The 27995-nt window shown below is 35.5% G+C and overlaps 1 protein-coding gene across 38 annotated transcripts in view; it reads left to right on the top strand.

Annotated features, from left to right (window-relative positions):
* LOC134546235 (protein bric-a-brac 1-like) overlaps positions 1-27995 on the top strand; it is a 284962-nt gene that overhangs the window by 31311 nt on the left and 225656 nt on the right. For all 38 annotated transcript variants that reach the window (XR_010079114.1, XR_010079113.1, XM_063388894.1 and 35 more), the window contains one exon: positions 21239-21307. Coding sequence is in view for 36 of the 38 variants with exons in the window: in XM_063388894.1 (XP_063244964.1) it covers positions 21239-21307 (69 nt within the window). In the remaining 2 variants the exon portion in view is untranslated. The remainder of the gene's footprint in view (positions 1-21238; positions 21308-27995) is intronic.

The following is a 27995-nucleotide window of genomic DNA, read 5'->3' as shown; positions in this document are numbered from 1 at the left end:
AGTAACAGACATAGTCATTGGAGGTATATTGTTTATGACAAAAGTGATAATTGATATTTCAAATTTGATGGTTAGGTTAAGCTTAATTTTATGTTATTATATATTATTTTACTATCTATATATATAAAAATTTAGCTTCCGTATGTATTTGGCCGCAAAACTCGGAAAGTATACGATGGTTTGGATTGAAATTTTTACAGAACATTGCATCTTAACAGAAGAGTGTTTATATGAAATAAAAGTTTGGGAAAATCCACCGGAAAAGTCGGAAAAAAAAGTTTCTATAACTAAATATCATGGTCACCCAACTTAGTTGTGACCACGCTCGACGATGCTGTACCATATTGTCGAAGTTCAAGCACATCAGGCTACTCGACCATTGTGCCTTGACGACTATAATTTACACAAATATGTATATATATATATATATATTTCAAGAAAGAATAAAAAACTTTATTTAATTTGAAAGTATATTCTTTCGACTCTATTGATAAAAATACGTTTAAATTAAAAAATACATTTCGTACAATACATTTGAAAATTAAATAATTCTTATCTTATAGCTTATATCTTATATATTGCTATTATAATTTGTTATAATCACGTACGTTGTTATGATAATTGTTGATATATCAAACCGGTTGTCATATCAACCCTGTTGTCATAGCAAAATGTGTTTGTTGATTTTTCCAACAATAATCTTTTAACACTTTTGTTTTGTTTTCTAATAAGCCAATTATTGATTAAGCACAAAATGTGTCACTGTGACCAGTTTATGTATGGTATCATTTATAAATGTTTAATTAAAGAATGGAATTGGTTGGATTTCATCTGTAAAGTGAGTAAACTTATGTTTTATAAAAAAATTGTGATTTAATGAAACACTATTTTCAGAATTTTGTATTCATATAGTTTTTTTATCTTGTATGATAGTATATAATACTATCATACAAGCTGTGGCCAACCAATCCGGTGGATTGTACCTTTTGGATGCTCCAGGTGGAACTGGAAAAACATTCTTAATTTCCTTAATCCTTGCTACGATCCGTTCAAATGGCCATATTGCATTAGCTCTTGCTTCCTCGGGTATTGCTGCAACATTAATGGAAGGAGGTAGAACAGCGCATTCAGCTCTTAAACTATCACTAAACATGCAATGCACAGAAAGTCCAACATGTAACATTTCAAAAACATCAGGAATGGGAAAAGTTCTTCAGACGTGCAAAATCATTGTATGGGATGAGTGTACAATGGCTCACAAAAAGTCATTGGAAGCATTAGACCATACACTGAAATATTTGCGAAATAATCCAGATCCATTTGGGGGAGTGTTGGTGTTACTATCCGGTGATTTCAGGCAAACGCTCCCAGTGATACCTCGCTCAACACCTGCTGATGAATTGCATGCCTGCTTAAAATATTCAAATTTTTGGAGCACAGTAAAAAAAATGCATTTAACCACGAATATGCGAGTTAAACTTCAGAACGATCCAACAGCAGTCATATTTTCAAGACAATTAATTGAAGTTGGTAACGGCACTGTACCTACAAATCCAGAAACAGGAAAAATCAGCTTATCATCTGATTTATGCAACATCGTAGATTCAAAAGAGGAATTAGTAGACAAGGTATTCCAAAACATCGAAACAAAATTCAAAAATCATGCATGGTTGAGCGAAAGAGCCATTCTAGCGGCTAAAAATGTTGACGTACACGATATGAACAATAGTATTATAAACAGAATCGAAGGTGAAACAATGACATACAAATCTATTGATTCAGTAGTGCACCAAAATGAAGCAGTGAACTTTCCAACGGAATTTCTCAATTCACTCGATGTTCCAGGATTACCACCACATATTTTGAATTTGAAAATTGGTGTGCCAATTATATTGCTTCGAAATATCTGTCAGCCTAAATTATGTAATGGTACACGATTAGTAGTTAAAATATTAATGGATAATCTTACTGAAGCAACAATTTTGATTGGACTTCATAAAGGTGAAGACGTATTACTTCCACGAATGCCACTTATTCCGACAGATATGGCGTTCGAGTTCAAACGACTTCAATTTCCAATATGCCTTGCGTTCGCTATGACTATCAATAAAGCACAAGGACAATCTTTGCAAGTGTGCGGTTTGAATTTAGAAAATGAATGCTTCTCTCATGGACAGTTATATGTCGGGTGCTCCAGAGTCGGTAAACCATCTGATCTATATGTTTATGCAAAAAATGGGAAAACAAGGAATGTAGTCCTTCCATTAGCTTTACAATAAAAATATTTAAGCTAAACACATTTTTATTTCTTCTATTACATTCCACAGCCATGCACAGTAAAATATTAAATTAAACAATGAATTAATATTAAACTGTGCCACAGCAAAGCGTGGCCGGGTTTAGCTAGTATTTAATATATTATTAACGTGGACATTGAACTGCTTAATTAGTTGGAAACGGGAAATATTTCTCTGGTGCCCGAATATAATTATGAAATTCCACAGGTATGCAGGTATTGGCGCAGTTGTGACGTTGTTTGTCTTCTGTCAAGGTTGTTATTGTAAGTGGCACACATTTTGGAGAGTTGGCACTACCGAACATCATGTATTTGTTAACCTGGTTCAATAGTTTGTTCCTAAAAGGGTGTGGTCTATTACCATGTGTCATGTTTGTTGTGATTGTTCGGTTGGCCCACGGGACTGCCTCCCTCTGTTTTACCTTTGTAAAAGAAGGCAGCTGCGTTGTCCACCTAGTTTTCGCTCAATTGTCATCACATGCAGTTGCATTTTTGGCAACTCTAGCAGAGTTGTGTGCCGCCAACTAGTATTTTTGGCACAATTTTAAATTTGAATTTTTAAAAAAAAATAATTTCACCAGTCATTCTTTTGCTGCAAGAACTTAAACTTGTTCCTCCTACTGTATACTCCAGTTTAATCTTTGTGAATCAGACTGTGTATCCTTTTATTCCCGCCTTGACGCACGAATGGCGCCTGTAATGCACTTCTGAGCCATGACAAGAACTGCTATGTCCTGCAAGCTCTCAGGGCAGGCTACTTCTAAGACCTCCCCTGACGCGAGCACTTCAGGACATGATCTCGAATCATTTTCACCAACGTACAGTCACACCTCCGGGCTCAGTAGAGCCTCGTTCTCACTGTCACAGTAGTGTCCACCCACCCCCCCTTCTCCAAGAGCACTGACCGGCCACTAACCCCGGCCAGGGTCGGCCTGTCCCAAGGCCACGACTCCAGTCCCAAAAATATACTGCTCATGCATCCTAGCGGTAGTTTTGCTAATCACTTCCTGTGGGTGTTTGAACGGCCGTTGAAACGCCTGCCCTCTGGCGTCTCCCGCAGTAACCATTACCCTGTAGTTCCTTCCCAGGCCACCAGAGCGCTGGCCTAGTCCGCTCCATAAGCCCCATGCTGCTAGCAGTCGCCTCGTGTGAGTCGACCTCTACTTGGTTCATACACACCTCAGTAGGTCGCGCTGACATCGGCCAGTACCACCAACTTCGAGATATCGAAGTCAGTATTTCTCAACAAGCTCCTCGGTAATCTTCGGAACCTTTCGGTCCAGAAGCCGAAGCCTCCCCCCTTTCTTTTCTTTAATTTCGCCTTTTAATTACGAGTCGTTGCCGCCCCAAATTTACTGTGCGCCGCAATTTTGGACTGACCACTTTGTATCTCCGTCATCAGGACACCTCTCCGTTTTTCTTTTAAGATGTAATCAGCTTGACAAGGGATATGATTCCCACAACTGTAGTGATTAGCCTTTAGTCAGTCCATTTAGCTCTACCTCGTAAGAGTAGTTAAGTTTTATTCATCATAATTTATTTATTAATTTTTTTTTTAATCATGGAAACGTCCGCGACAACCGCAAGTTTGCGAGCTCAGCATCCGGGCTGATCCTGGAAGCCATCTCCCGTTTGGTGAGTTTTGACAACTTTTACTACCCGACCATCATCGTGATTAGAAGGCATTTTGTGCCTTTTTTGCCAACTGTCTGTGAATCAGTCCTGAACATATGTGTTTTGGATCTGTTCATAGACAGGGTCCAAGTACCGGACTGTTCCCAGGACCGGACACATTCCAAGGACCAGATCAGTTTCCAAGGGCCGGAATGACTAAGGTCCTCTGACGTCCAGTCAGCTGTTCCACTTCGTCCAGCAATCGTCAAACCGCCAGCTCTTCAGTTTTTTTTAACCTTTTCGGACTAGCATTGAATCATGATGTTGAACAGATCAGACAGCCAGAAATGTTCCTTTAGGACTTAAAAGATCCACCGTATTCTGGGACTGCTACTCATGAACATGTTTATTGGTACGAATTTGATTTATATTGTGTTAATGATCCATATAATTGTCTAATAAGGGCCAGCCCATTCTTTTAATAAGGTAATTTTAAATCAATGTCAATGTTATATATATATATAATATGATGTCCTACCGACCATGGCCTCTAAGCCCGTGCTCCGCGCCGCTAGTACCCAATCCCATTTTCGGAGCGCACCCCCAGGCCAGCGGGAATGAGTCAGGCGAGCGCCTCGGGCGTGACCCCAATAGACGTAAAGAAACTTAAGGGCACCTAACCCCGGGGGCAGGAACCCATAAAACAATTAAGGGAAAAGCCATTAGAACAAAATTACTAATTACCCTACATGAAACAAGTGCGTCATAGCCACTCCGTGCGAGCACCGCACGCACGGAGCAGACAACAAACCTCATTAACATTCACCGCGGCCACTGGCCTTAATTAAAGTGCCCGTGACAATGATCAAGTCGGATTAGGAGAAATCCCACTAAAACAATTCACAGTGAGACAATATGTTAATAAATTTACAGTAGCAAACTAGATGCCACAATTCGAATAATTAAATGCTCTAAAACAATTGTTAAGCCTTAAGCACCCAATTACCAGGTGCTACCTTTTAATTGGGCACCTGGAACATTATTTTAGCTTATAATAGAGCAAATTAAGTTAATATAAGTTTTTGGCGCCGACTCACAAAGGAGGCGAAACTTTCCCTCCCTTGCAAGGCGGCCTTGTTCAGCAGTCTCCAACCACTCCGCGCCGGGTCAAGACGTGTGTCCGTGAGCAGCCTTTCACTTTGTTTCACTGATCGTTCATTCTGCAGTCATTTTAATACCTAAACCTTTTCTTTTATTTCATAGCTGCTCACGTCGAATCGGCGTGTATTTTGGGGGCCAGGGCTTATCCCGACTGCCTTCGTTAGTGGTTCCGCACCGCGTCGCGGACCACGCTACGTACAGCACTGACCGACTCCAGCCAACACGCTTTCGATAAACCGCCGCGCATACACCTGCCGGCTGCAACCACAAGTAAGTGCAAGATGTTATTTAAGGCCACGCTCACGAAGCCACCTTAAAACAGTTAACTTTCGGTACTGGCCGTCTCCAGAACACTCGTAACCGCGCCCCGCGAGACTGCCGCGGCGAGTTCATTGTGTGATATTAGTGTCAAGTTTTGTTCTGTAGGTAACACATGTTCATGTAACTGTACAACGGCGCATTAGCATAGTGTTTGTAGCGGTTCTGCCACCGTGTAGCGTACACATAGGGAGTATCGCGTACCACCGGAGAAGTCCGTTAATTAAACGTAAATCAACGTAACCGGTGTCGCTTACAATTATTTCGCGCCACCCCGACCTCCACACAGCCGAGCGGCTTCAGGGGATTTCAGGGTAGACTTAAAGCCGCGTACCTGGCGGGGCACGTGGGGGCAGAGTACCCACGACCCACCATCAACGGCCTAGTGTCTCACTAGCCTGCCCCCCCTCCGGACAACAGCAGCACCGCGACGCCAGTAGCGCCTGTCAGGTACTTCCCGGGCCTTCGACAGAGGCCGGGTGACGGCAAATATATATATATTTTAATCAACTTATAAAATATCATGTGGAAATAATCATAAGTAAAATAAAAACAGAGGTACTAATATCTAGACAAAATCATTATTTTGCCTTCTGAAACCAAAAGATCCACTAGTTACCCCCAGTCATCAAGAGATACTGAGGTGTGTAGCAGTTGCTACGGTCAGGAAAAATGGTGAAATGTCTATGTAGCCTGGAAAAGTCAGGGAAATAAAAATATTTCTGGAATTACTATACATACTTATGAAACAACACACTTTCTTCCACACTGTTTATAAATTTAAATTTTTCAATTTGTTTAAGAAAACATGTTAGTTTTCTCCTGTAATTTTTAACTCTGTTACATCGCAAACATGACATACAAGACAGCATTTAACAACCCACAATAGACCTTATTGCATGTACCGTGATTTTGACTAATCAGTAGGCATTACTGATCTTGCTGTGATGTACATTGAAACTGATACTTTGGTGATTTTAACTAATAGATGGAAACATTCTTGTAACTTCCATGGCACACTGTCTCATAGCCTAGCTATAATTGGAAATGGTTGAACCATTGCACGTAAAGAAACAAAATATTTTAGAAGAGGCTCAGAAGAAAGCCCAACTATTAGAACATGAAATCTCTTCAATTACTAAGCAATAGCCTTAAAATATTGTGAATGATGATTTTTTTGCCTTCTTATCACAAGTTTTTATTTTTATTTTTGTATGGGGTTGTGAGTATAATGTTAGAAATACTGTAAATTCTACAAACATTTTATATCTATGCAATTTAAGACTTGCAAAATAGCAACTTTATCATTACTTCTTTGAAATGTGTAAGTAATTTTTAAATTTAATCTTTTTATTATTGTGTGTTTGATCAATTGTGGATTTTCACATGGATATTAAAAATTCATGTTTTGGTACATTTTTGACATTAATTAATTAATTCATTCATTCTACTTGAAGTATAAATGCATATAGTTAAACCACTCATTTAAAAGAGTACTTAAGCTAACTAATGCTAAGAGATTCACTTTCTGAAATGACATCACTTATACAAATTACAAGCAAAACCTGGCAAACAGTGTCCTGCCAGTGATTATATATTTACCTCTATATATCTAAAATGTATGGTTTGTATGTAATCTAGAATCTATTAAGCATTTGAAATGGTATTACATTTTAAACTCGCCCACTTATTACACAGGTCTACAACAAAAAATTTGATTTTATAAAAGTGGCTAATCTTTATGTTTTTGGATATGCTGAAACCGAAAATTATGTCCGTTTATCTCCATCACGTACAGTTTTTTTTTCATAACCATATAACATAGTAGCAGGCATGTAGCATACCTATATGTATATAGTAGACGTGGAAAGTGTAGTGTTTGTTCTCCCTTGAACGTTTGGTAAGATGTTAAATACAATAACATAAAATGATGTAACATACAATACAATATAAAATATACTAAAATAATCAATAAGTAATAAATTCTAATATCACTCACCCTCAGTAGGTTTTGTAGGCATGAAGCTCCAGGCACAACATGTACAGACAGGAACTGCGATAAATGGACACAATCGGCTGACAGTTTTTAGGTTTTCCCATGTTGAACAATACTAAATATATAAGTCCATACACATATCAGAGTAGCAGAGTACACAATAATTTAACGAAAAATGTTTTCTTTTTTCTTGGAAAGTTCTGCGTGTGCGCGCCTCCGTGTATAGGACGCTTCAGATGATTCATGATGTAGCATCCAACAATAGTCCGCTAGCATATTCACATTCCACCTACCTTGATATCTACGTTCCATCTCCTTGATGTCTTGGTGGAACTGTTCGCCTTGTTCTTCACTGACGTTCCCCAAGTTTTCCGGAAAATCGTTCACATGCGATTGTAAGAAGTGAACCTTTAGACTCATTCTGCAACCTTGTTGTTCAAACGCATGCAACATGCGTTCCACAATACTTCTGTAGTTCGGATCCTTCACGTTACCGACGAACTTCTCTACAACCTCCTTAAAACAATTCCAGGCTTCCTTCTCCTTCTCATCCATGGTCATAACAAATTGTGCATTTGCGAAAAGTTTTCTGTCTGGACCTACAAAGATCCCTTCTTTCAGTTTGGCGTCACTTAAACCAGGAAACACGGAGCATAAGTACTTGAAACATCCTGCTTGATTGAGAGACTTAACGAATTGTTTCATCGACCCGAGCTTTATGTGTAGAGGAGGTAGCAGGATTTTGTCAAAAGGAACCAAACTGTCTCTAATGACATTCTTTTAGCCTGGCAACAGATAATCTCTTGATGACCAGTCTTTTTTTTACAGTGGGAATTTCTATCACAGCTATCCCATAAGCACAAAAAATAAGGAAACTTTGTGTACCCAGATTGTTGACATAATGTACCGAATGGCCAACTGGAACAGAGGCATATGTGTATTGCCATTGTGTAATAAAACGGCCTTCAGACTTCTTTTCGAAGTCAATGAATAAACGCCATTGATTTGAGTCATATTGTACACCAAATTGGCCCATCAGTCTAGGAATGTCTTTACAGTACACAAGATTCTCATCCTGTCAAAGTAAGGCACAAAAACTGTTTTGCAATGTCGATACCATGAAAAAGATGTGTCTGGTTGTAATAAATTTTTGTTTTTAAGGCGGGAGCTAAGTAACTGAGCAGCATCTTTTGAAAGGCCAAGATCTCGCACTAAATCGTTCAACTCCTGTTGTGAAAAAAGATGCTGTTCGTTATCTGAACTGTCTGGTTCGAAATCACTGTTTGATTCATACTTTTCTACGTTGGAAGCTTCCCCATCTATTTCCCAATCAAGGCTGTCCAAGTCATCAGGAGGCTGAGAAACTGGCAATCCCGGACCGTGTGATACCGGACGACTAGCAGATTAAAGATTAGGGTAGTTAATGAGCTTCTGGTTTTTGTAATTATAACCTTGAACATCACAGGTACAAAAGTAACAGTCATCCCCATGTTTTTTTGCTCCCTCCACATCATTGGGATGGCAAATCTAAACGATTTTGCTTCTCGTTTGTACCAGAAGCAAAGTTTTTGTATGCAGCTATGGCATACTTTGTGAGGAGCCCACACTTTATCTTGATCACCTATTCTTAACCCGAAATATGCATAATATACCTTCTTGACGAAATAGTTTATATTTCGTTGGTATTTCTTGGTTGTGTACTCACCACAGATAAAACAGAAGTAGTCTGGACTGGTAACACAACGACGATGAGTAGTGTTAGGAGTTTTCTGCACACCAAAGGCCAAAATTCTGCGATAGTGAAACACAAATTCTGCGATAGAAAACAAGAAATTCTGCTATAAGAAATGTAAAGTTCTGCAATTTATTAAAAATAGTTTATCACGTTTGAAACATGTATATACAACCTAAAGAAGTCTAACTAAAGGGAATTATATTATTTGTATATACAACCTAAAGAAGTCTAACTAAAGGTAATTATATTATTTCTATACATGTGAAATTCCTACCTATTGTAAGGCATTATACAAATGTTGAAATACAGCATTAATCATATTCTTTTGTTCAAAAGTTCAAACAACTGAGCTATTCTTTATAAAGACTGGTATTGAAATGCAACATGTTGAGCATCTTAATAATTTCTGGTAACAGATTACGTCTGTTGTCTGAAAGAATGTCCTTATAAAATGAAAAACTTCTTTCACAGTCAACACTGTTGGTACACATGCATAAATAAGCCCTTGCTATACCTGCCAGAACTGGACACCTGCCCTTTATGCTGTCCCAAAACTGGAATGGGTCTACATCTAAACAATCTGAGTCTTTTAAGATTCCAATGTAAGTAGCAAACTCTACTTCACCACAAGATACTAGAATTGACAATACACTAACATAATTGCTCAAATTGTGTGATAGCAGAATAGCTTTATTAGGAGAAAATATTCTCACATATTTCAAAAAATTTACCAACCTGGTTGACCCTGTGCTGACTGATACTTAGCCAGTTTTTCCAATGAGCTAACAAAAACAATTTTTAATAGCTGTTTTACAGAAACTGAACTTTCAGCATGCACTTCGTTCAAGTAATGGGAGTGGTCTGTTTTCGACTGAAGTTCAAGGTAAGCCTTCAAATCTTCTAGGGCAGGGGTCGGCAACGTGTCGATCGCGATCTACTGGTAGATCACGAGAAAATATTTAGTAGATCACGAGTCTTATTGAAAATTCACGAATTTTTCCACCCACTATGAACCACTGAAGTCTTAAATGAAATTTAAACATCAAGAATATAACAATTCATCGTTAGCTAATTGAGGAACAATTTAAAAAAACACTTTGTTCACGAATGATACCGATCATTTACAAATATTTTTGAGTAGGTATAAAGCTGTCGCCGCCAGTACAATAAAAAAATGTGTTATTTTGCATAACGGTTTTTGTTATGTAACGAAAATATAAACAAACACGATACTCAGTTCAGCAGTGTAGCCATCTTGATCTCATCTTATAGCAAATGTCACGGATGTGGGGCTACATTTTGATGTTTTCTACACGCTAACAGAAAGGAAATTATAGTAGCAGAAAATGTATTGAAAGCAAAATAAGAAATACATATTCAGTTTAGGAAGTTATAATAAACTCATTTGCAGAATTAGATATTTTCATGCAACGTACTTAGAGAATTTTTGTGGGTACATATGTATATGTTGGCAATTCTGCCAGAATAAAAACGTAGTTTACAAGTCATCCTTATTTATAACGGTTAATAACCTTAAAACCATCAAGTATGTAACAAAAATAATGGCTTTAATCGTGATGTTTATGTAACGAATGGCATTTAAAAAATACACAGCCACAGTTTATGCATACGTGTATGACGAACCGATGTTAGAAAATAAATGAGATTTTTTTTTGTAAAACCAGAGTCGTCTTGTGATGACACCTCTTATCCCTGATTGTGTTCACAGCCGTTGATTTATAACGCCAAATACTCTAAACAGGACGCAACTGCGTGTATATTGTTTTCTGATATTCACGTGACGATTGTTGGCCATGCAACAACGTTTACTATTACATTTGTTTTAAGCCCGCATTTCTTAATTATTGACTGTGGTGTGATAAGTTAATCACTTGTCATGAGTGCACCAAAGAAACAAAAGACAACTTCCATGCAGAATTGGAGCATGACTTTTTTGTCACCAAAACAAACTGCAAATGCATTTGTTTACTGTGCAAAGTAAATATTGCATTCGTGAAAAAGAGTAATGTACAAAGACATTTTGAAACAGTACATTCAAACATAAATAAAGAGTTTCTCCTGAACTCAGAACTGAGGCGAGAGAGAATTAAGAAACTGAAAAATATGTTGTCATTACAACAACACATGGTTATGAAAGTGACAGATAAGGGCACAGCAGCCACAAGTGCTTCTTATCGCATTTCTTATGTGTTGGTAAAACATAAGAAGCCATTTGAAGACGGGGAGTTAATTAAAGAAGCATTTCTTGAAGCCGGTGATGATCTGTTTGAAAATTTCATAAACAAATCGGAAATAATGGCAGCTATTCAGTCCCTGTAACTTTCAGCTAGAACTGTCACAAGAAGAGTCAAAAATATGGCAATAGAAGTCATATCTCAAATAAATAAAGATTTGGATGCATGCTGCTACTTCTCTCTCCAGTTGGATGAGTCAAATGATGCAACTGGCATTGCTCAGTTGCCAATATTTGCCTGACTTGTATTCAACGACTTTTCAGTCAAAGAAGAATTTTTGAAACTGATTCATTTGAAAGGCCATACTAGAAGTGAAGATATTTTTTTTTTCAGTGAAGCAGTTTCTTATATCTGACAAAATTCCAATTCACAAGCTTGTGAGCATTACCACTGATAGATGGAGCGCCTGCCCTTATTGGTTCAAATAATGGCTTCTTGGCTCAGTGCCGAAAGATAAAACTTTCCAAAATTTTTGTTATATCATTACATCATACATCAGCAATCTCTGTGTGGAAAGTTCTTGAACATGAATGAAACCATGAAAGTAGTTGTGCAGATTGTTAACAAAATACGGGCCCATCCTCTCCAAAGACGACTCTTCAAAGATTGGCTGGATGAATTACAACTGCAGTATGGAGAGCTTCTGCATTGTGAGGTGCGTTGGCTGAGTAAGGGCAAAGTTCTTCAATGATTCATTCCACTGCTACCTGCCATTACAGCATTTTTGAAAGAACCGGAACACTCCATGGCAAATCTTCTTGAGGATGCAAAGAGGCTTCATAATTTAGCTTTCTTAGTTGATCTCACAGAAAAACTCAATGATTTGATCATTAAACTTCAAGGAAAAGATAGGGAAATGGTTGAAATGATATCTGAAGTAGATTCTTTCATTGAAAAACTTAAATTTTGGGAGAAAAGCCTAAGAGGAGGTGATTTAAGGCACTTTCCTGCCCTGAAAGCTCAAGTAGAAGCATTGGAGACCCCATATGAAAGAGAAGAACATGTAAAACTTTTGTCTCATTTGAAAAATGACTTTGACTCCAGATTTTCAGAATTCAAAAAGATTTCTCTGATATTCCAGTTTGTCTCTTTTCCATGGGCAAACCTGAATCTTGAGGATTGTACTTCCTCAATGGAGACAACGTTCAACATTGATAGAACAGCTACAGAACGCAAAATTATTACATTGAAAAATGACTTGCAAGTGAAAAGTGTTGCAGAACCAATGACCTGTTGGCAAGTCATTCCTCAAGAGAAGTATCCAGTGCTCACTGATGTTGCACTTCGAGTGAGAGCCTTGTTTGCTTCAACGTACCTATGCGAGTCTTCATTTTCCAATATGAACTTCATCAAAAATAAGTTCAGGAGTAGGATAACTGATGAACATTTGGAATCATGCATTCGTCTCAGTGTAACCAGCTATTCACCAAACATCAAAGCTATTGTTAAGGAAAGTTCCTGCCAAGTTTCCCACTCGTATATAACTAACAGACCTCCTTTTATTTAGTTATTTCTATAATTATTTCTTTATGTACTGTAACCTTAAAAAGTAGGGTATTTTAAAACTACCAGGAAAAAACCAAATAGAGAGACTATTTTCTAAATGTGTGAAAGTAAACTTGTTTATGTATAATTGATAAAACAGAACAGTAGATCATTTCAACATGTGGCGACTTAACAGTAGATCACCTACATTTCCAGGTTGCCTACCCCTGTACTAGGGTGTCATACACTTCTGTTGCCTTGGGACTCTGACTTTCAAACTCTGTCAGAAGTTGAACAATTTTAGAACACATTTCAGCAATGAACTTCAAACAAGCTGATAGTTTCTTCTGGTTGACATTTTGCACAACATAAACAACATGTGACAAAGCATTAGATGGAACACATCTATGTTGCAGTTCTTCCTCCATAAATGACTTATAGACTTCAAGTGTAATTTTATCGTGGTACATTACTGCCTGAAACCATGAGTTCCAACGAACAATAACTGGAATAACAGGTGCTTTCACTTCCAGACCTCTATCTCTCAGGTAGTTCATGAACCTTGCTTTCCTGGCTGGTGCGTTACAAAATAACATTTTCATTGCCCTCACAAATGCATCAACGTCTTTGAATGTCTTTCTCCAAACATCACCAACCAATGACAGGATATGTGCAATACAAGTAATGTGGATGCAGTGAGGAAAAACTCCATTCAGTGTATCTTTATATGCCTTCAGCATATAAGCTGCATTATCAGTAACAAACCCTAAAACATTATTGTAGTCAATATTATAATTGGACACTGCTTTTATAATGCTTTGAGCCACAATACAACTATTGGTTTTTTTCCAACATGACTGTATCCACAAGAAATGGTTGAAGTTTAGCTTCATGTACATTCAAAGGTATGAAAATAATATTCAAACCATACCACATTTCAACATCAGTTCTTTCGTCAGTTAAAATAGCTATTTGTTTCCCTTCCAATTCCGACATCAACTTCCCTTGGTACTCCGCATGCAAAGCAGGAAGGTGCTCTTTACGCAGCTGTGAGTGACTTGGAATAGAGCCACCATTTACAACATGCTTGTTCAACAATGAACGAAACTCACTGTTGTCAAGTTTTGTCAGTGGTATGTTAGCACTGACGCATGCTTTCACGAGTTCTTGGGACACAATTTTTCTTTCAGCATACAAACTTTCTTTTTTGAAGGAAGTACCAATCGTTGTTTGCTTGGAGGTTCCTGCCAAACGTGAGGTATGTTACACCGATCTGGCTTTATGTTTTTGAGAATTTAAATGATCCTTAATCGTGGAGAGCCGTTTATGGTCCAGTAACACATTGGAAATGGAGCAAAAAAGTTTACCATCATCACTGTGTAACACACCTGGAAATTCCTTAGCTCTATCTGCCGCAGACTTTTTTCGCACATGTGATTTTCCCCCGCTGGCTTCTTTAAAAACGTATTTATTCAAAGACTTTAGTGGATCACGATACATATATTTATATTACAGCTTGCGCCAACTGCCATAAGGTCATTCTTTCGTATTCGAATCCTTGTATCGATCGATTAGTCGATTGATGCGCACATATTTCCATTGACTGTGACTAAAGTCGTTTCATAAACGCCAGTAGGATCGCTCGCTCAATGTGCTGCTCATCTTATAATCTTATCTTTGGATTCTCTGCAAATGAAATTTATTTTGCCGTACGTAAGTGATAATATTTTGGTAATTCAAACTTGTATTTTTTAACGGCATTGCCGCATTAATTATATGTAAACATATGTTTTATACAATGTTTGGAAATTATTCACTGTGCCCATAATAAGTAAGATATTATTTGGTAGAACATAATCCTTGCACGCATTATTACTGCACTCAAAATGGACAAAAAAGGTACAGCAAATTGGGTGATTCTGCGATGATTCTGCGATTATGCGGGAATCTTGTAATTCTGCAAAATATTCTGCGATCGCAGAACCGCGGAAAACTCCTAACCCTAACGATGAGACATCTTTGACAATTACAGTTTGAAACGCACAAACTTTTGTAACCACTTGCAAGCAACTACGTGTATTCACTTCACTAACACAACTTGACTGGCTGACTGTGAGAATGAGCACCCACATGGGCTCCAAAGTCCAGATATAACAAGTTTAAACCGGTTTAGCTTCCAACACTGACTGATGAGGACTGATAAGTACGTTCCTGTCTGTACAGGTTGTGCCTGGAGCTTCATGCCTGCACCACCCACTGTGAAAGAGGAATGCAATGTAGAAAATGTTAAATGACAAACAAACACTAGTAGTTACAAGTGTAAAAAAATTTTTTATATATATATATTTTTTCATTCATTTTAATTAGCAGCATTTACGGAAAACATACACTACTAGTTACAAGTTAACAAAATACACCATCTTATTTTTTATTTATGTTTATTTATATTTAATTATTTACTCCCTTATTTATCATTTAATTTATAAATTAAATTAATTATAATTATAAAGAAACACAATCTGACACAAGTGAATTTATTCATGTATGTATGCATGCATGCATGCTATACAACTGCTATTATGTTATATGGTTTAAAAAAAAACTGTACGTGATGGAGAAAAACTGATTTCATTTTCGGTTTCAGCACTCCCAAAAACATAAAGATAAGCCACTTTCATAAAATCAAAATGAAAATTTTTTTTTTTGTAGACCTACAGTCACTATTTGTTGTTATTGAGGATTAAGGACAATAAAAAAAAAAATTACCAGTTTTAATGTTGAACTGTTGAATGAAATAGAAATTGTGTGCTGCACAGATATCTAGTGATGTGTAATAGCAAAATGGATACTGCGAAAAGATTTTTCTTGTTCAAATATCTAAGTATACCAATTTTTGTGGCGATCGGTAGAACGATGTAGAAGTTGATGCGCAGCAGCACCATCTAGTGCCGAGTTATAACAAAATGGATAGCATAAAAATATTTCCTGTGAAAAAAACACTTTATTGTACCAACTTTCATTTTTACCGGTCAAATAGTGTTGGATGTTATCGTCATATATACCAACGTCCATTTTTATATGTATAAATAAGACAGTCTTGCTACAGATATGCTGGAACAAACTTGCAGTTCACAAACTTTCCAAAATAAGTTACCAAGTACAGTTACAATCATAAGTAATGGAGTGGAAAATTCATGTAGACTGAAAAACCTGAAAAATTCAGGGAATCGCACATTCAAAAACATGTAGCAACCCTGTCTAGGAAAAAATTATATGAATGTGTGATGGAATAATTTCAGGCCTGCGTGTCGGGGTCAGGCTGTTGATGGAACATTTTTTTTGGCTTTGTTTGAATAGCAATGGGTTGTCCACTGAGACGTGTCTTGGACTAAATTTTAATTCAGTTTAAAGATGTAATCTGAAGGAATTTTTTTCTCTTGTGACTGTTGATATATGTGGAAAATCATCTGGACTTCATTTGTAAGTTGGCTACCCTGTTATTGTTTGTTTTTGGTGAAGAACAATATACAAAGGCACAATAAAAAAAAACTTGGTTCCTTCATGCAAATAATTATTTATTCTAAATCTTAGGTAAAATCAAATTCAAAATATAAAAACTGCTTTTTTTCTTCCGACTGCGTGCTTCTTCATGCCTCAAGTATTTAATGAATGTTACTGTCAGGTTGCCTAGTTGAGCCAATCTTGACATATAACATGATATAAATGTGATATAAAGCAAAAATGTAAGTTTCATATTTTCCGAACAGTAAAAATCATTTAAGTTACATAAAATGCAGTTACATGTATAATTCAGCCCTAGCACTACTGAATCTTATATATCATTTCTCTAGCCTGTTTTTCTGTTGGTCCGCGAGATCTTCCTTGTTCCTTTATCAAATTCCATGATTGACTCATTTTAAAGCTTATCGTGCTGGCTAATGACAAAAAACAGACCCACAGTCTAAAAATGTACAGCTTCTCTTAAATTTGAGATTCAGTAAATCAGATTCAATAAATATTGTATCGGATACACACTTGGAACATTATCATTTACATATTTCTTTTTTAAATTGCACTTCCGTCATAATAAACAGAACTTATGATAAAGAAATCTTAGAGGATCCTTCAACTTAACCAAAAAATTCCACCAAAAAATCGCTTAACCAAAACTTCTGGCACGTCAGACTTTTCTTATAAGTAAGTACTTTTGAAATTACAGTTGATATTTGTATCACAAACATAACCTACAAACATAACCTCTTACATTGACTTCTCATAGCATCAGTTGCAATACTCAATACTTGAATAAATTCTTGGTTCACATTGCAGGTTCATTAACATTAAGGAACTTTCAACTTCCATTTAATGTGAAACTGAAATTGCATTGCATTGTTTCTTACATATACAACTCGGTCTTCCAGATTCATTCAATAAATGCATGTGCTTGATCCATGGCCTGGATTTACCTTCATAGATTCATCATCACACCAAGGTAAAGAATGGAATGCCATACAAAATGATTTGGTGCGCAATGCGGAATTCTGCTCAGGTAAATTAGTTTTAAATATTCTGATAAATGCAGTCAACTGCTCTAAGTCAGAAAAATTGTCTGATGAGTCATCAAGTTATTTTCTCTCGTAAAAGCTAATGTTTTCAGGAATAGATTACTAATTTATAATTAAATTTGTTAACTTTAGCATGTTATGTATAAATTACTAAATTGTTAGATCTAATATAAGCTGCACTATTTTTGACATGTACTTGCTGTTAATAAAAGAGACAGAAATAACACACTACATAAATATTTGAGGAAAACTAAGGTAGGGAAGTCAGACTAAAAAAAATTCACAACATGAATTAACCCACACATAATTAAGTTTTAAGAAAGGACAAGCCTTTGTATGTAGGCTTGTTGTGCTACTTTTTTCCATTTCGGAATTAAATTCTGAATTGTCATCAAATGAATCCTAACAAATAAGCACATTTCTGACAAAAATAGCACAATTTATTACCTGAAAAATGTTTAGTTGCATAAAATCTATACGACAATTACTGTGGAAGGTAAAAAAAATTCGTAAATTTCGTGAGTTTTCCAATGCAATGGATATAATACAAAGCTTACACACACATATTTTGAGTATCAGTTTATGTGTTTAAACTTTGTTTATTTGCACTATTAAGCAAAGAAAACATACAACAGTGCTTAAACTATTCATGGCTCGTATTTTTCCAAACATTCGTAGGTTAAATCCAATACCACCATGTTGATTTTGGGTTAAGAGATTGCTTGCGTAAAGGCTCGGTTCATTTTGCTTGAGCAGTTGCACGGATGGATGACAATACAGTGTAGTGAACACATACCAGTGCTTGAGCAATTGCTCACGACTGTGCAACCCATCGTAAGCCTGTGTGCGTTGGCCAGAGAACAGCAGTACTAATTCTGCAAAACTTTACCCTAGTCTTCTGCGAAAACAGTTTTTTTATTCAATTAAATTCCGAATAAAATATAAAATTATTCACAAAAGAAAAATATCTTTCTAATCAGATTTAAAAATACTGTGAATCTTTTATTTTTTAAATTTTACAAGTGTCTAAGAAATAATGCAAAATTCAGTAAAATTAAAAGAGAAACATATATGGTGTAAAACCAGTAAAGTTTTTTTTTGAAGTTTTAAATTGTTTGTTGATTCATTTGATTGTATATGTACATTAAGTTATAGTGTATTATTAATAATTTTTAATCAGAATCACAGATTGAGTGTTACTTATAAAAAGTACCTATTGTCATGCTTTACCTCTTACCTTATGTCTCATGGAATCTCTAGGGAAATAAAAGACTATAACGTTGATATTAAGATTTACTGCCTTTTACTGGATCACAGTAAACACTTGGGCAGCGGCATCACCCGACTTATTACTTATTGACTCTTATAATTGAAAGAACCTAAGCACCTCACTATCACACCTTTGGAGTTCTTCTTACCTGGTCTTCTGTCGCGATCGCGGCTGCCCTCTCGACAAGGCGAAACGCGGTGGCGAGAGACGTGCACCCTGGATCCGTCATGTTGTACCTCAGAGAAGCCCCGCTCTAGGGTGTGGCCCCTGTATTTGAACCTCGTGTCCGCCCTCGTTGACAATCTTTGTTTCCTTGTTCCTACTCCTTTTTGCAACAGTGGCCGGGGCCGGCCTCTCGACGAGGCACTGTCTCTTGTTTCTGCTGACATAAGGTTACTGCTGCCAACGCTTGTTGACACGCGTTCAATCGAGGCCGGTTGCCTGTGCGTGTCATAACACCGTACTATTTGCAGAAAAATATCCAAATTTTTTCACTGAATCTTCTTAGCTTTATTAATGTTAACACTTCTCATTTAAATTTTTTGCTGTTTCTATTAGTAATGATTAATCAAAAAATATTTTTTCTTTGAAATATTGACTATCAAATTATTCCAGAATATGGCGAATATCAAATATTTTTAGAATACTTACAGACCTCACTTTACCCTCGCTCCATAGCAGAAGGATATGTGAATAAACTCATTAAGGATGGAACATGTTTTTGATGCTTCAGGCCCAGATGGGTGATGATTTAAATTTGTCACTGCTTGAGTAACATAAAAATGCTGATAGCCTAGAAAGTTCTTAAGCTGTATGAGTCAAAAAATTCTGCCTTAAGATACCTCGTGGTGATATTTTTAACCAGAGTAAAAGGCCTTACCCCTGAAATTAGTTCATTGATGTCCAGGACATCGCTAGCGCTGGGATAGAGTCCATGTTCGGGGTTCCCATACATAGGTATAGCTTAGGGAACTGAAAAAAATTTCTTGAACACCTGGAAAACACGGAAATTATCACTATTGAAGTTAAAAATAGTATCGGTAATTTTTCATAGTAATCAAGTCTTAATGTTTTAGAATTAAATATATTTTAATCATAAATTCATTTGTGGTTTGTAATCTGTATTCAGTTTTCACTAACATTAATTAAGTTTTAGGGATGCAAACAACTTACTGTGTATTAATTTTAAATGTAATTAAATATCTAGCATAATCAAAAATTTATTATTTTAAAGTTTGATTAAGCAAATGATTGTAATCATTGTTGATTAAAATGATAACAGTTCAAACTGTAAACTATGCAGTAAAACATTTTATATTAAATGTTAATGATATGTGTGTTTGTCAAAATTTTTGATAAAATTTTTATTTTAGTTTATGTGTTTTTTTGTCAAATAGACCACAGAGACAGGAAAAAAAATTACTGGGACACGGAAAACTCAAGGAAATTAGCTGAAAAAGAGTGAGGAAACCCAGTGATTAAAAAACCCAGAGGGCATAAATGTGGTCATGGAAGTGGCATGTGTATTACACAGGTAGAGAAGGGCTGGCTACGGGGTCAAATGTGAACGGTTTATTAGAAAACAAAGTGCACAGTCAGTTAAGGACAAAGGCTGATGGGCCCACAGTGTATTGCTGGTCTGTTCCTGATGCAATTCGTCAATGAATTTCCTGAGCAGCAAGGACACTGCTAGGGTGGGTTTTGGGTGATGCATATCAAACTGAAGGCAATGATTATTTAATGGAATTTAAAAGGTAAATACATCAGCAATATTAAAAAATAAATTAATAGCGTGTCAATTATTATAGTAATCTGCTGAAAATATTAATAAAAAAAACTCTGTATCGCAACTTGTGACAATAGATAAAATGATGTTACACTCTGTGTGCTCTCATGTTCCATTCCTATTTCTGCACTAATTGTCACACATTGCTCTATGGGAACCATTCTGCAATAAACACAATACTTGCATGGATGCTTCCACATGCACACCATTCTGGGGTGATGGCGTGGCCTGAGTGATCCGCGGAACACCGAATGTTTTTTTGTCAAATGAAAAGTAGTTTGCAAGTCACAGTCTGATTCTTGTCAAAAAACACAGAAAGAAATATAATTTGTGAATGGTCTCAATTAGTAAGGGTCGAGTATTAATTCTATTCTGACTTCTATGGAATCTACTTCATTACTTTATTAGTGCTGACTCTTGAGTACCCATTTTGTCATATAATTGATGGAATCAAATCAAATTGACCCATCTCTAGTATCTTTAGTGTAAACAGCATTTTCAGGTGGCGAAAACGAACGCAGAACTATAGATGATACTGCAGGTGTAATACCGTCCTGATTATCAACTTTAATATACAAAACTTAAATTTATATGGACTTGTTTTATTCTGTGTATTTTATTAATTTTAAGGAGTTTGTGTACCTATTTTCGTTTGTTGGTGATATGTTCTGTTTCGTATGTATAGCCGCAATTACTGTGGATGATACAAAAAATGCTTCTTGCCGTTATTGCTATGGGTTTGTTCTCCACTCTGCAGGAGCTGGTTCACTTCCCGACTTTGACAACTTGTCTCAGTATGCCAACATGCTGCAGGAAGATGGGCAAGGTAAGAGCAATTTGATAAACTTTCATGGCACATGCAGGATTTGACATTGGAAGAGCTGTTTGCGAACCTTGACTATTCAGGAACATATTGTGTGAGTTTTATTTTAGTTGTTTTGAGTCAAGTGAAGTAGTATAAACCCTTTTCTTAGTCAAGGGTTTATGCCATAAATTGTCAGAAGATGTCACAGAAAATTACTGTTATTTCATGTAACTAAATATTTTATTTTACTTTTCCATGGTTTATAGTATGGCTATATTTTTTGCAATAAATTTTTAATTTTCTTAAGCAAAATTTTTTATTTTAATCTAAACAGTACATTTTAAACTGCAACAACTTAAATTTTTTTTTGCCAAAACATGTTATCTGAATCCTTTTTTTTAAATACTAAATGATCTTAATATTAAAACAGTATGAGTGTAAATGTTTTCTTAAGCCTTTCACATGTACAAATTACTTATTGGACCATCCGAGTGTTTGTATTATCTTGGCATAGCTGCCATAGATAAGTTTGGATAATCTTGAGTCTACTATGTTATTTTCTCATGCTCGATTTGGTCAAGGGATTTGCTCAAATTGTTAGAAGTGGAAACAATGGGCACCACTGTTTTTAGGGAATATGAACGTGGGGCATGACGGCACCCGTGTAGAAGCGTCACTCATATCCCCCTTAGTGCAATTACCTGGATGTGCCTGCACCTGGACAGCTGTCAGCGTCAGGTGCGCTTGCAAGATGTTAATTATTAAGTGGGCTCTTACAGGTGTTCCACATGTGGGTCTTGCCAAAAGTGGCCACCACGTGTATGAATGCAGAAATAAGGACATGTGATTCAGAAAATGAGATTTAATACATGCATCTCGTACATTTACATAAAAAATGCAAAAGGTAGGAAAGTCTCATGGCGCGAATTGGTTTATTGGATGTCCAGAGCTATTTCATGGTTGGATAAAGTTTCTTATGGTAATATCAGAATTCTAGCTAGCGGATTACAATAAAATTAAAATAAACAGTCTGGCACTTGAGGTAAGCTTCGAAGATAAATAAAAGCAATTTAGATTATTAAAATATACTGGGATGACGAAGACCATTTGAGTTAAAGAAGTTGAAGTTTTTGGAATGTTACCTCGGTTGACAACGCGAAGCAACTGAGGCGAGAGCGGGCTGCTTATGTACCCATGTCAAGTTCAACTGACAATTATGTCATTCAAGTTCGTGCATTTGACGTCTTAAATAAAAACACATTTGTCCTGGTAAAATTATTACAATGATATGAAATCATAATAATTTTGAAATATAATTATCTTTAAAGATTACTGTTCAAAATTATGCACTAATTCGGCAGGTTCATGCCCAGTTCTCTTGTTATTATAATTAATATTAAAAAAATTCATATGTATATTATGTTTGCGGGACCCATAAAAGAACACATAACACTTGGGTCGAAGGAAAAAAGTTTATAATCTGATTTATTAGTTTATAAAAGGAATGAGGCACTGACACTAATGCACTCTTTTGCGAGAGTCGGAGTAGTGGCGCGTTACTCAAATAGCACATGTCACACGCACATAGCTGGCGGGAGGTTTGAAATGTGGGGTTGGCATGCAGAAAGACAAAGGGTGACAGAGGAGCACATCAGTCTCACAGGAGGGGCGTAACCCCTGGTCAATGTAACACCGTAATTAGAAAATAAATGTGTATGTACCCTTACTAAAAGTTGAATGAAAATACAGAAAACAATACAGTCAACACATTGTGTTTATGAAATCATGCCTAACTTGACATAAGTAATGTTGAAATAAGTTTTACAATGATGATAAAATTTAAACCATTATGAAAACAGAAATTTTTTTCCACCACAGTTATTTCTGGATATATTGCATTAAGTTAATTTAAAGGGGGGAAAGTATGTACTATTTTACATTCATTTTTAATTTTTATGGTTCGGAATTTACAGCAAGCTCTTAATTTTCTCTTGTAAAGGACATAATCTATGTAGCATGTATTAAAATGTTATTTATATGCATGTGCACAAAATAAGCATGGTCACATGTAAAATGACAAATTTAAAACCAAAAGTTTGGGTTATTTACAGTTCTTAAGTTTGCGTTCTAAAAGTGTCTGTAAAATTAGAAGAAAATGAAGCATTTATAAATTTTTGAGCAAATAAACTTTCATAAATTTCACTTTTCAAATAAAAAATGTCAAATCTTGCATGTGTATATTATCTGGTGATGATATGTATGTAATTTTGTAAGGTATGTACACAGTAGTGTGGGCATTTAGCTGTATGTTGTTCTCATTTATTTAATGCACATGGCTAGTAAATAATGCATTTGTTTTTATTTGGTCTCCTTTAATTTGGTGCATAAATTCATATTGAGTGTATGTAGTTTTGTGTTATTACATTGCAAGACATTTAAGTTTAGATTTACAATTTCAAATCTTAAAAAAGAAAAGCTTTCTCTAGCAGAGTGGCTTAGCTGCTATATTGTTAAGGTATCATGCATGACAATTCTTGGATTCTTGAGATTGAAATGTTTTTTTTTATAGTTGTTTTTTTTTGGTGCTTCTCTATGAATAAATCAGTCACTAACATTTTGTGATTAGAGCTGACTTTCTTTTTCATACTATTTATAGGTGTACTTGTCATATCATTCAACTATGGCTAGTACTAAATAAAGGAACCAATCCACAGTCTTAAATTAAATTTTTTTTTTATGTAAGTAACATTATGGAAGTACACAATAGAGACTGCAGGTACACTTGCTACAAATAAATAAAAATTCTGTATGAGAAGTTTTTGATTAATTTTTGTAACTATCGTGGTAGCATTATTCGGGTATTTATTTGTAGCCACAATTGAGCACTAAAACCACTTCTATCTCAACCATGCTAGGTTTTACAGGCGTGATAGCTTTAAACTGTGTTTGTTGTGATTTAGAGGGAAAAATAAGAACATACTTCATGAGTATGTAGTTGCTGGCATTTGATTTTAGTAACAACAGTCTTGTTAACTCAGTTGCTTATTATTATTTATTTATTTTAATTTTATTTTTTTGGAATTTGTCACATGCCCACTAACAGTCGTAGACTAGTAGTGGGCACTACATGTAATAACAGGAACACAGTTATCACTACCAGTGTATAGACTCCCACCTCCGTCGGTACCATAGGAGGAAAACATCTACAGATGGCCAGCAAACGAGAGCAAGAGTACCACACACTAGCAGTGATAATAACAAAACAGACAAAACACTAACAAAGGTTAAAGAACCATAACACATAAAACATATAGGTAAAATCATATTATTAAATGTTAAGAGAACAATTGAAGGAAAAATAATATAGATATGAGAGACATAAATCAGAATTTATAATTAAACACGGTTAGAATTCAAATATAGATTATTGTAGTTTGTTATAAGTCTATAAATAATATCATTATGAGTATGAAGAGTACACAGAGTAGAGCAGCGTAAGCAGGAATTGAATTGAGGAATTCTTAAGGCAGTATTGTCAAGAAAATAAGGACATCTGAATTTATGAATGTAACAATTATGAACAAAAAGGGCATCATGATAGGCCCTATGGTCTACCAGGGGTGTCCAAGTGGGGCGTGGGAGTTTCCTTGTAATAATTAAATCTATAACTTTATTTTGAATACTTTCAATTTTTTCAGTATCCGTTAAGTTGATGCCATTCCAGATAACAGAACCATATTCTAATTTTGATCTTATAAGTGCCATGTAAAGAAAAATAAGTGAGTCTGAGTTGGTTACATAAGAAGTAATAGATTTTATAAGCTCTAGAGTTCTTCGTGCATAGGAATATATGTAATCTACATGTTTATGGAAATATAATTTTGAATCAAGAATGATACCGAGATCCTTTGTGTAGTGGGCTTGAGAGATAATATAATTCACTAATTTGTATGAATATTTAATTGGATGGTATTTCCTAGTGAAAGATATGACCTTGATTTTATCTTTGTTGAGTTTGACCAAGTTTCTTAGACACCAATTATTAACTTCAATAATATCTTCTTGTAATAATTCATAATCCTCTAAGGAATTTTAGTTCATCAGCAAAAAGAATGCCAGTAGAGTAGCAAAGTACTTGTGTAATGTCGTTAATAAATATATTAAAGAGAAGAGGTGAAAGAGTACCTCCCTGGGGAACACCAGAACACGCATTATATTGAGAAGATCTATGATTGTTGATCGATACAAAAAAACTTCTGTTGGAAAGGTAACTTGAGAACCAATTGATATAGTTTCCACAAAGACCTAAATGGGATAATTTAATAAGAAGTAAGGAATGGTTTACAGTATCAAAGGCTTTAGCTAAGTCGAAGTAACAGGCATCAGCCTGACCCCTATTAGTAACTAGTATATTATATACAGTATTAAGAAAGGTAAGAAAATTAGTGGTAGTAGACATACCAGACCTGAAACCATGTTGATTATTGGAGAGAATATTACAAAGTTGAAAATTTAAAAATTTAGCTATAATTTTTTCAAAAATTTTGGAGAGCCCATTAAGTAATGATATTGGCCTGTAGTTGGATACATCTTAATTTTGAACCATTTTTATGAATAGGAATCATTTTTGCTATTTTCCAATTATTGGGAAATATTTTCTTTTTCAGGGTGTTAAAAATGTGATAAAGTAGAGGTACTAAAAGATGGGTGCATCCTTTAAGAATAAAATGGGGAATGCCATCAGGACCTGTGGATTGAGTAGATTTTAGTCCTTAATTGCCCAAAGTATTAGACTTTCAGAAATTTTAGGCACAGCTATAGTCTCAAAAGACATGAATTATGTAGTTATTGGGGGAGAGGTATTTGGGGTTACATATACACTAGAGAAATGCTGAGCAAACACATGCGTTACCACGTTCGGATCATTTCATATATCACCATTTACTTTAAGAGAAAGTTGTTCGTAATAACCATCTTTCATTAATTTAACATATCTCCAGAAACTTTTAGGGTTTTTCTTGATATTGTTGTTTGTCGATTGAGTCCAATGGTTTTTGTCGTGCTTAATTAGAGATTTCACAGATTTTCTAAAATGAGAGAACTGCGCATAGTAGAGTAGATTATTGTTTCTTTTGTACAGCTTGTGGAAATGTTTTTTATATTTAAGAGCACGTATTAATTCGAAGGAAAACCAAAGAGGATATTTCGATTTTTTTTACTGGATAGAGGTATATAAGTATCAATTTTTTCAGAAATACAAGTTGTTAGTTGATCCATGAGGTCATTAACATCAGTAGAACTATAAAAGTGTGACCAGTCACAGTCATTAATAGAGTTGTAAAGACCAAGATAATTGTAAAGATCAAGACAGTTATAAAGACCAAGATAATTAATATATACTGAAATAAAGTTTACATGTATTTATAAAAACTTGCTACATTAATTTTTATTATTTACTAGCTGACCCGGCGAACTTCGTACCGCCTTAGCGTAGCAATGATGCACTACTTTATTTTGTATAGCTGACCTATCTTAGGTATGAGTACCTATTCAATTTGCTCTGAACTGTAATCAATTGCCACATTATAACTGAATGCAGCTCTGTGGGGATTAAACACAACATTCCTATCTTGATATTGATTCCGTTCAAGTTCATTTCGCGCTTCGCGTTGCTCATCACTTTGATTTGCTCGTATATTTCTTTGACTTGCCGTATTTCGAGTTCTGCGGCCTAAGCTTGTACGTCTGGTTGGTGGCATTGTTAAAAACGAAAATCCAACTGAAAATAAAAAGCTCTCATACATTTTCTGTATAACCATGTATACCAAATTATAGTATTGTGTAGTCACCAAAAAGTTCTAAAAATCAATATGAAGCTGTGAACTTACCATGATTAACAAACACTTATTAGCAAACAAAAATCTTCTTAGTCTTTAAAACAATTATATGTCAAACGACATAAAGTTACATTAAAAAAGTTCAAAAATGAAAATTCAACTGTAAATTAAAGAAAACGGTTGTATTCTTCTTTATAAGCAAGTATATCACACAAAAACAAACATAGAAAATGTTTACATAATGTATTGATTTGTTTTTCTATTTTTAAACTGCAACACAGTAATAACGAATTATGGCATGACAATGGCCTAGGCAGAATGTACACAGCCAGAATAGCCTGCGCCAGCAGCTCTGTACCGAATGTACCGGTACAATATGTAGTAAAACGTTAATGTTGATAAATATTTCCTAAACGATACAGTTTCTTCACATCCTCTTTGAAGATATTTGCGGCAAACATTCTGTCAATTCTATGTCAAACGTCATAAGGTTACTTTAAAAATATTTATATTGTACAAAGTGTTGGGTTAGTTTGGAAATAATTTTATATATGGTGGTTCAGTATTCTTAAATTTTCTAATTTTCTGTGAAATTTTTTCTTTCATAAGAACCTTCTCGTGACAATAACAAACACAACAAAAAAAGAATTAGTGAAATCGGTTCAGTCATTTACGCGTGATGGCGTGACCAAGGGAAATAGGAATTCATTATTCTTAAATTTTCTAATTTTCCGCACAATTTTCTTAATTTTTTCTTTCATAAGAACCTTCTCCTGACCATAGCAAACACAACAAAAAAAAAAATTAGTGAAATCGGTCCAGCCGTTCACGTGTGATGCCGTGACCAAGGAAAACGGGTTTCATTTTTATAT

The sequence above is a fragment of the Bacillus rossius genome, chromosome 1 (genome assembly GCF_032445375.1).
Source record: "Bacillus rossius redtenbacheri isolate Brsri chromosome 1, Brsri_v3, whole genome shotgun sequence".
Lineage (NCBI taxonomy): Eukaryota > Metazoa > Arthropoda > Insecta > Phasmatodea > Bacillidae > Bacillus > Bacillus rossius.
The sequence above is the reverse complement of the archived record's forward strand: the minus strand, read 5'-3'. Positions and strand labels throughout refer to the sequence as shown.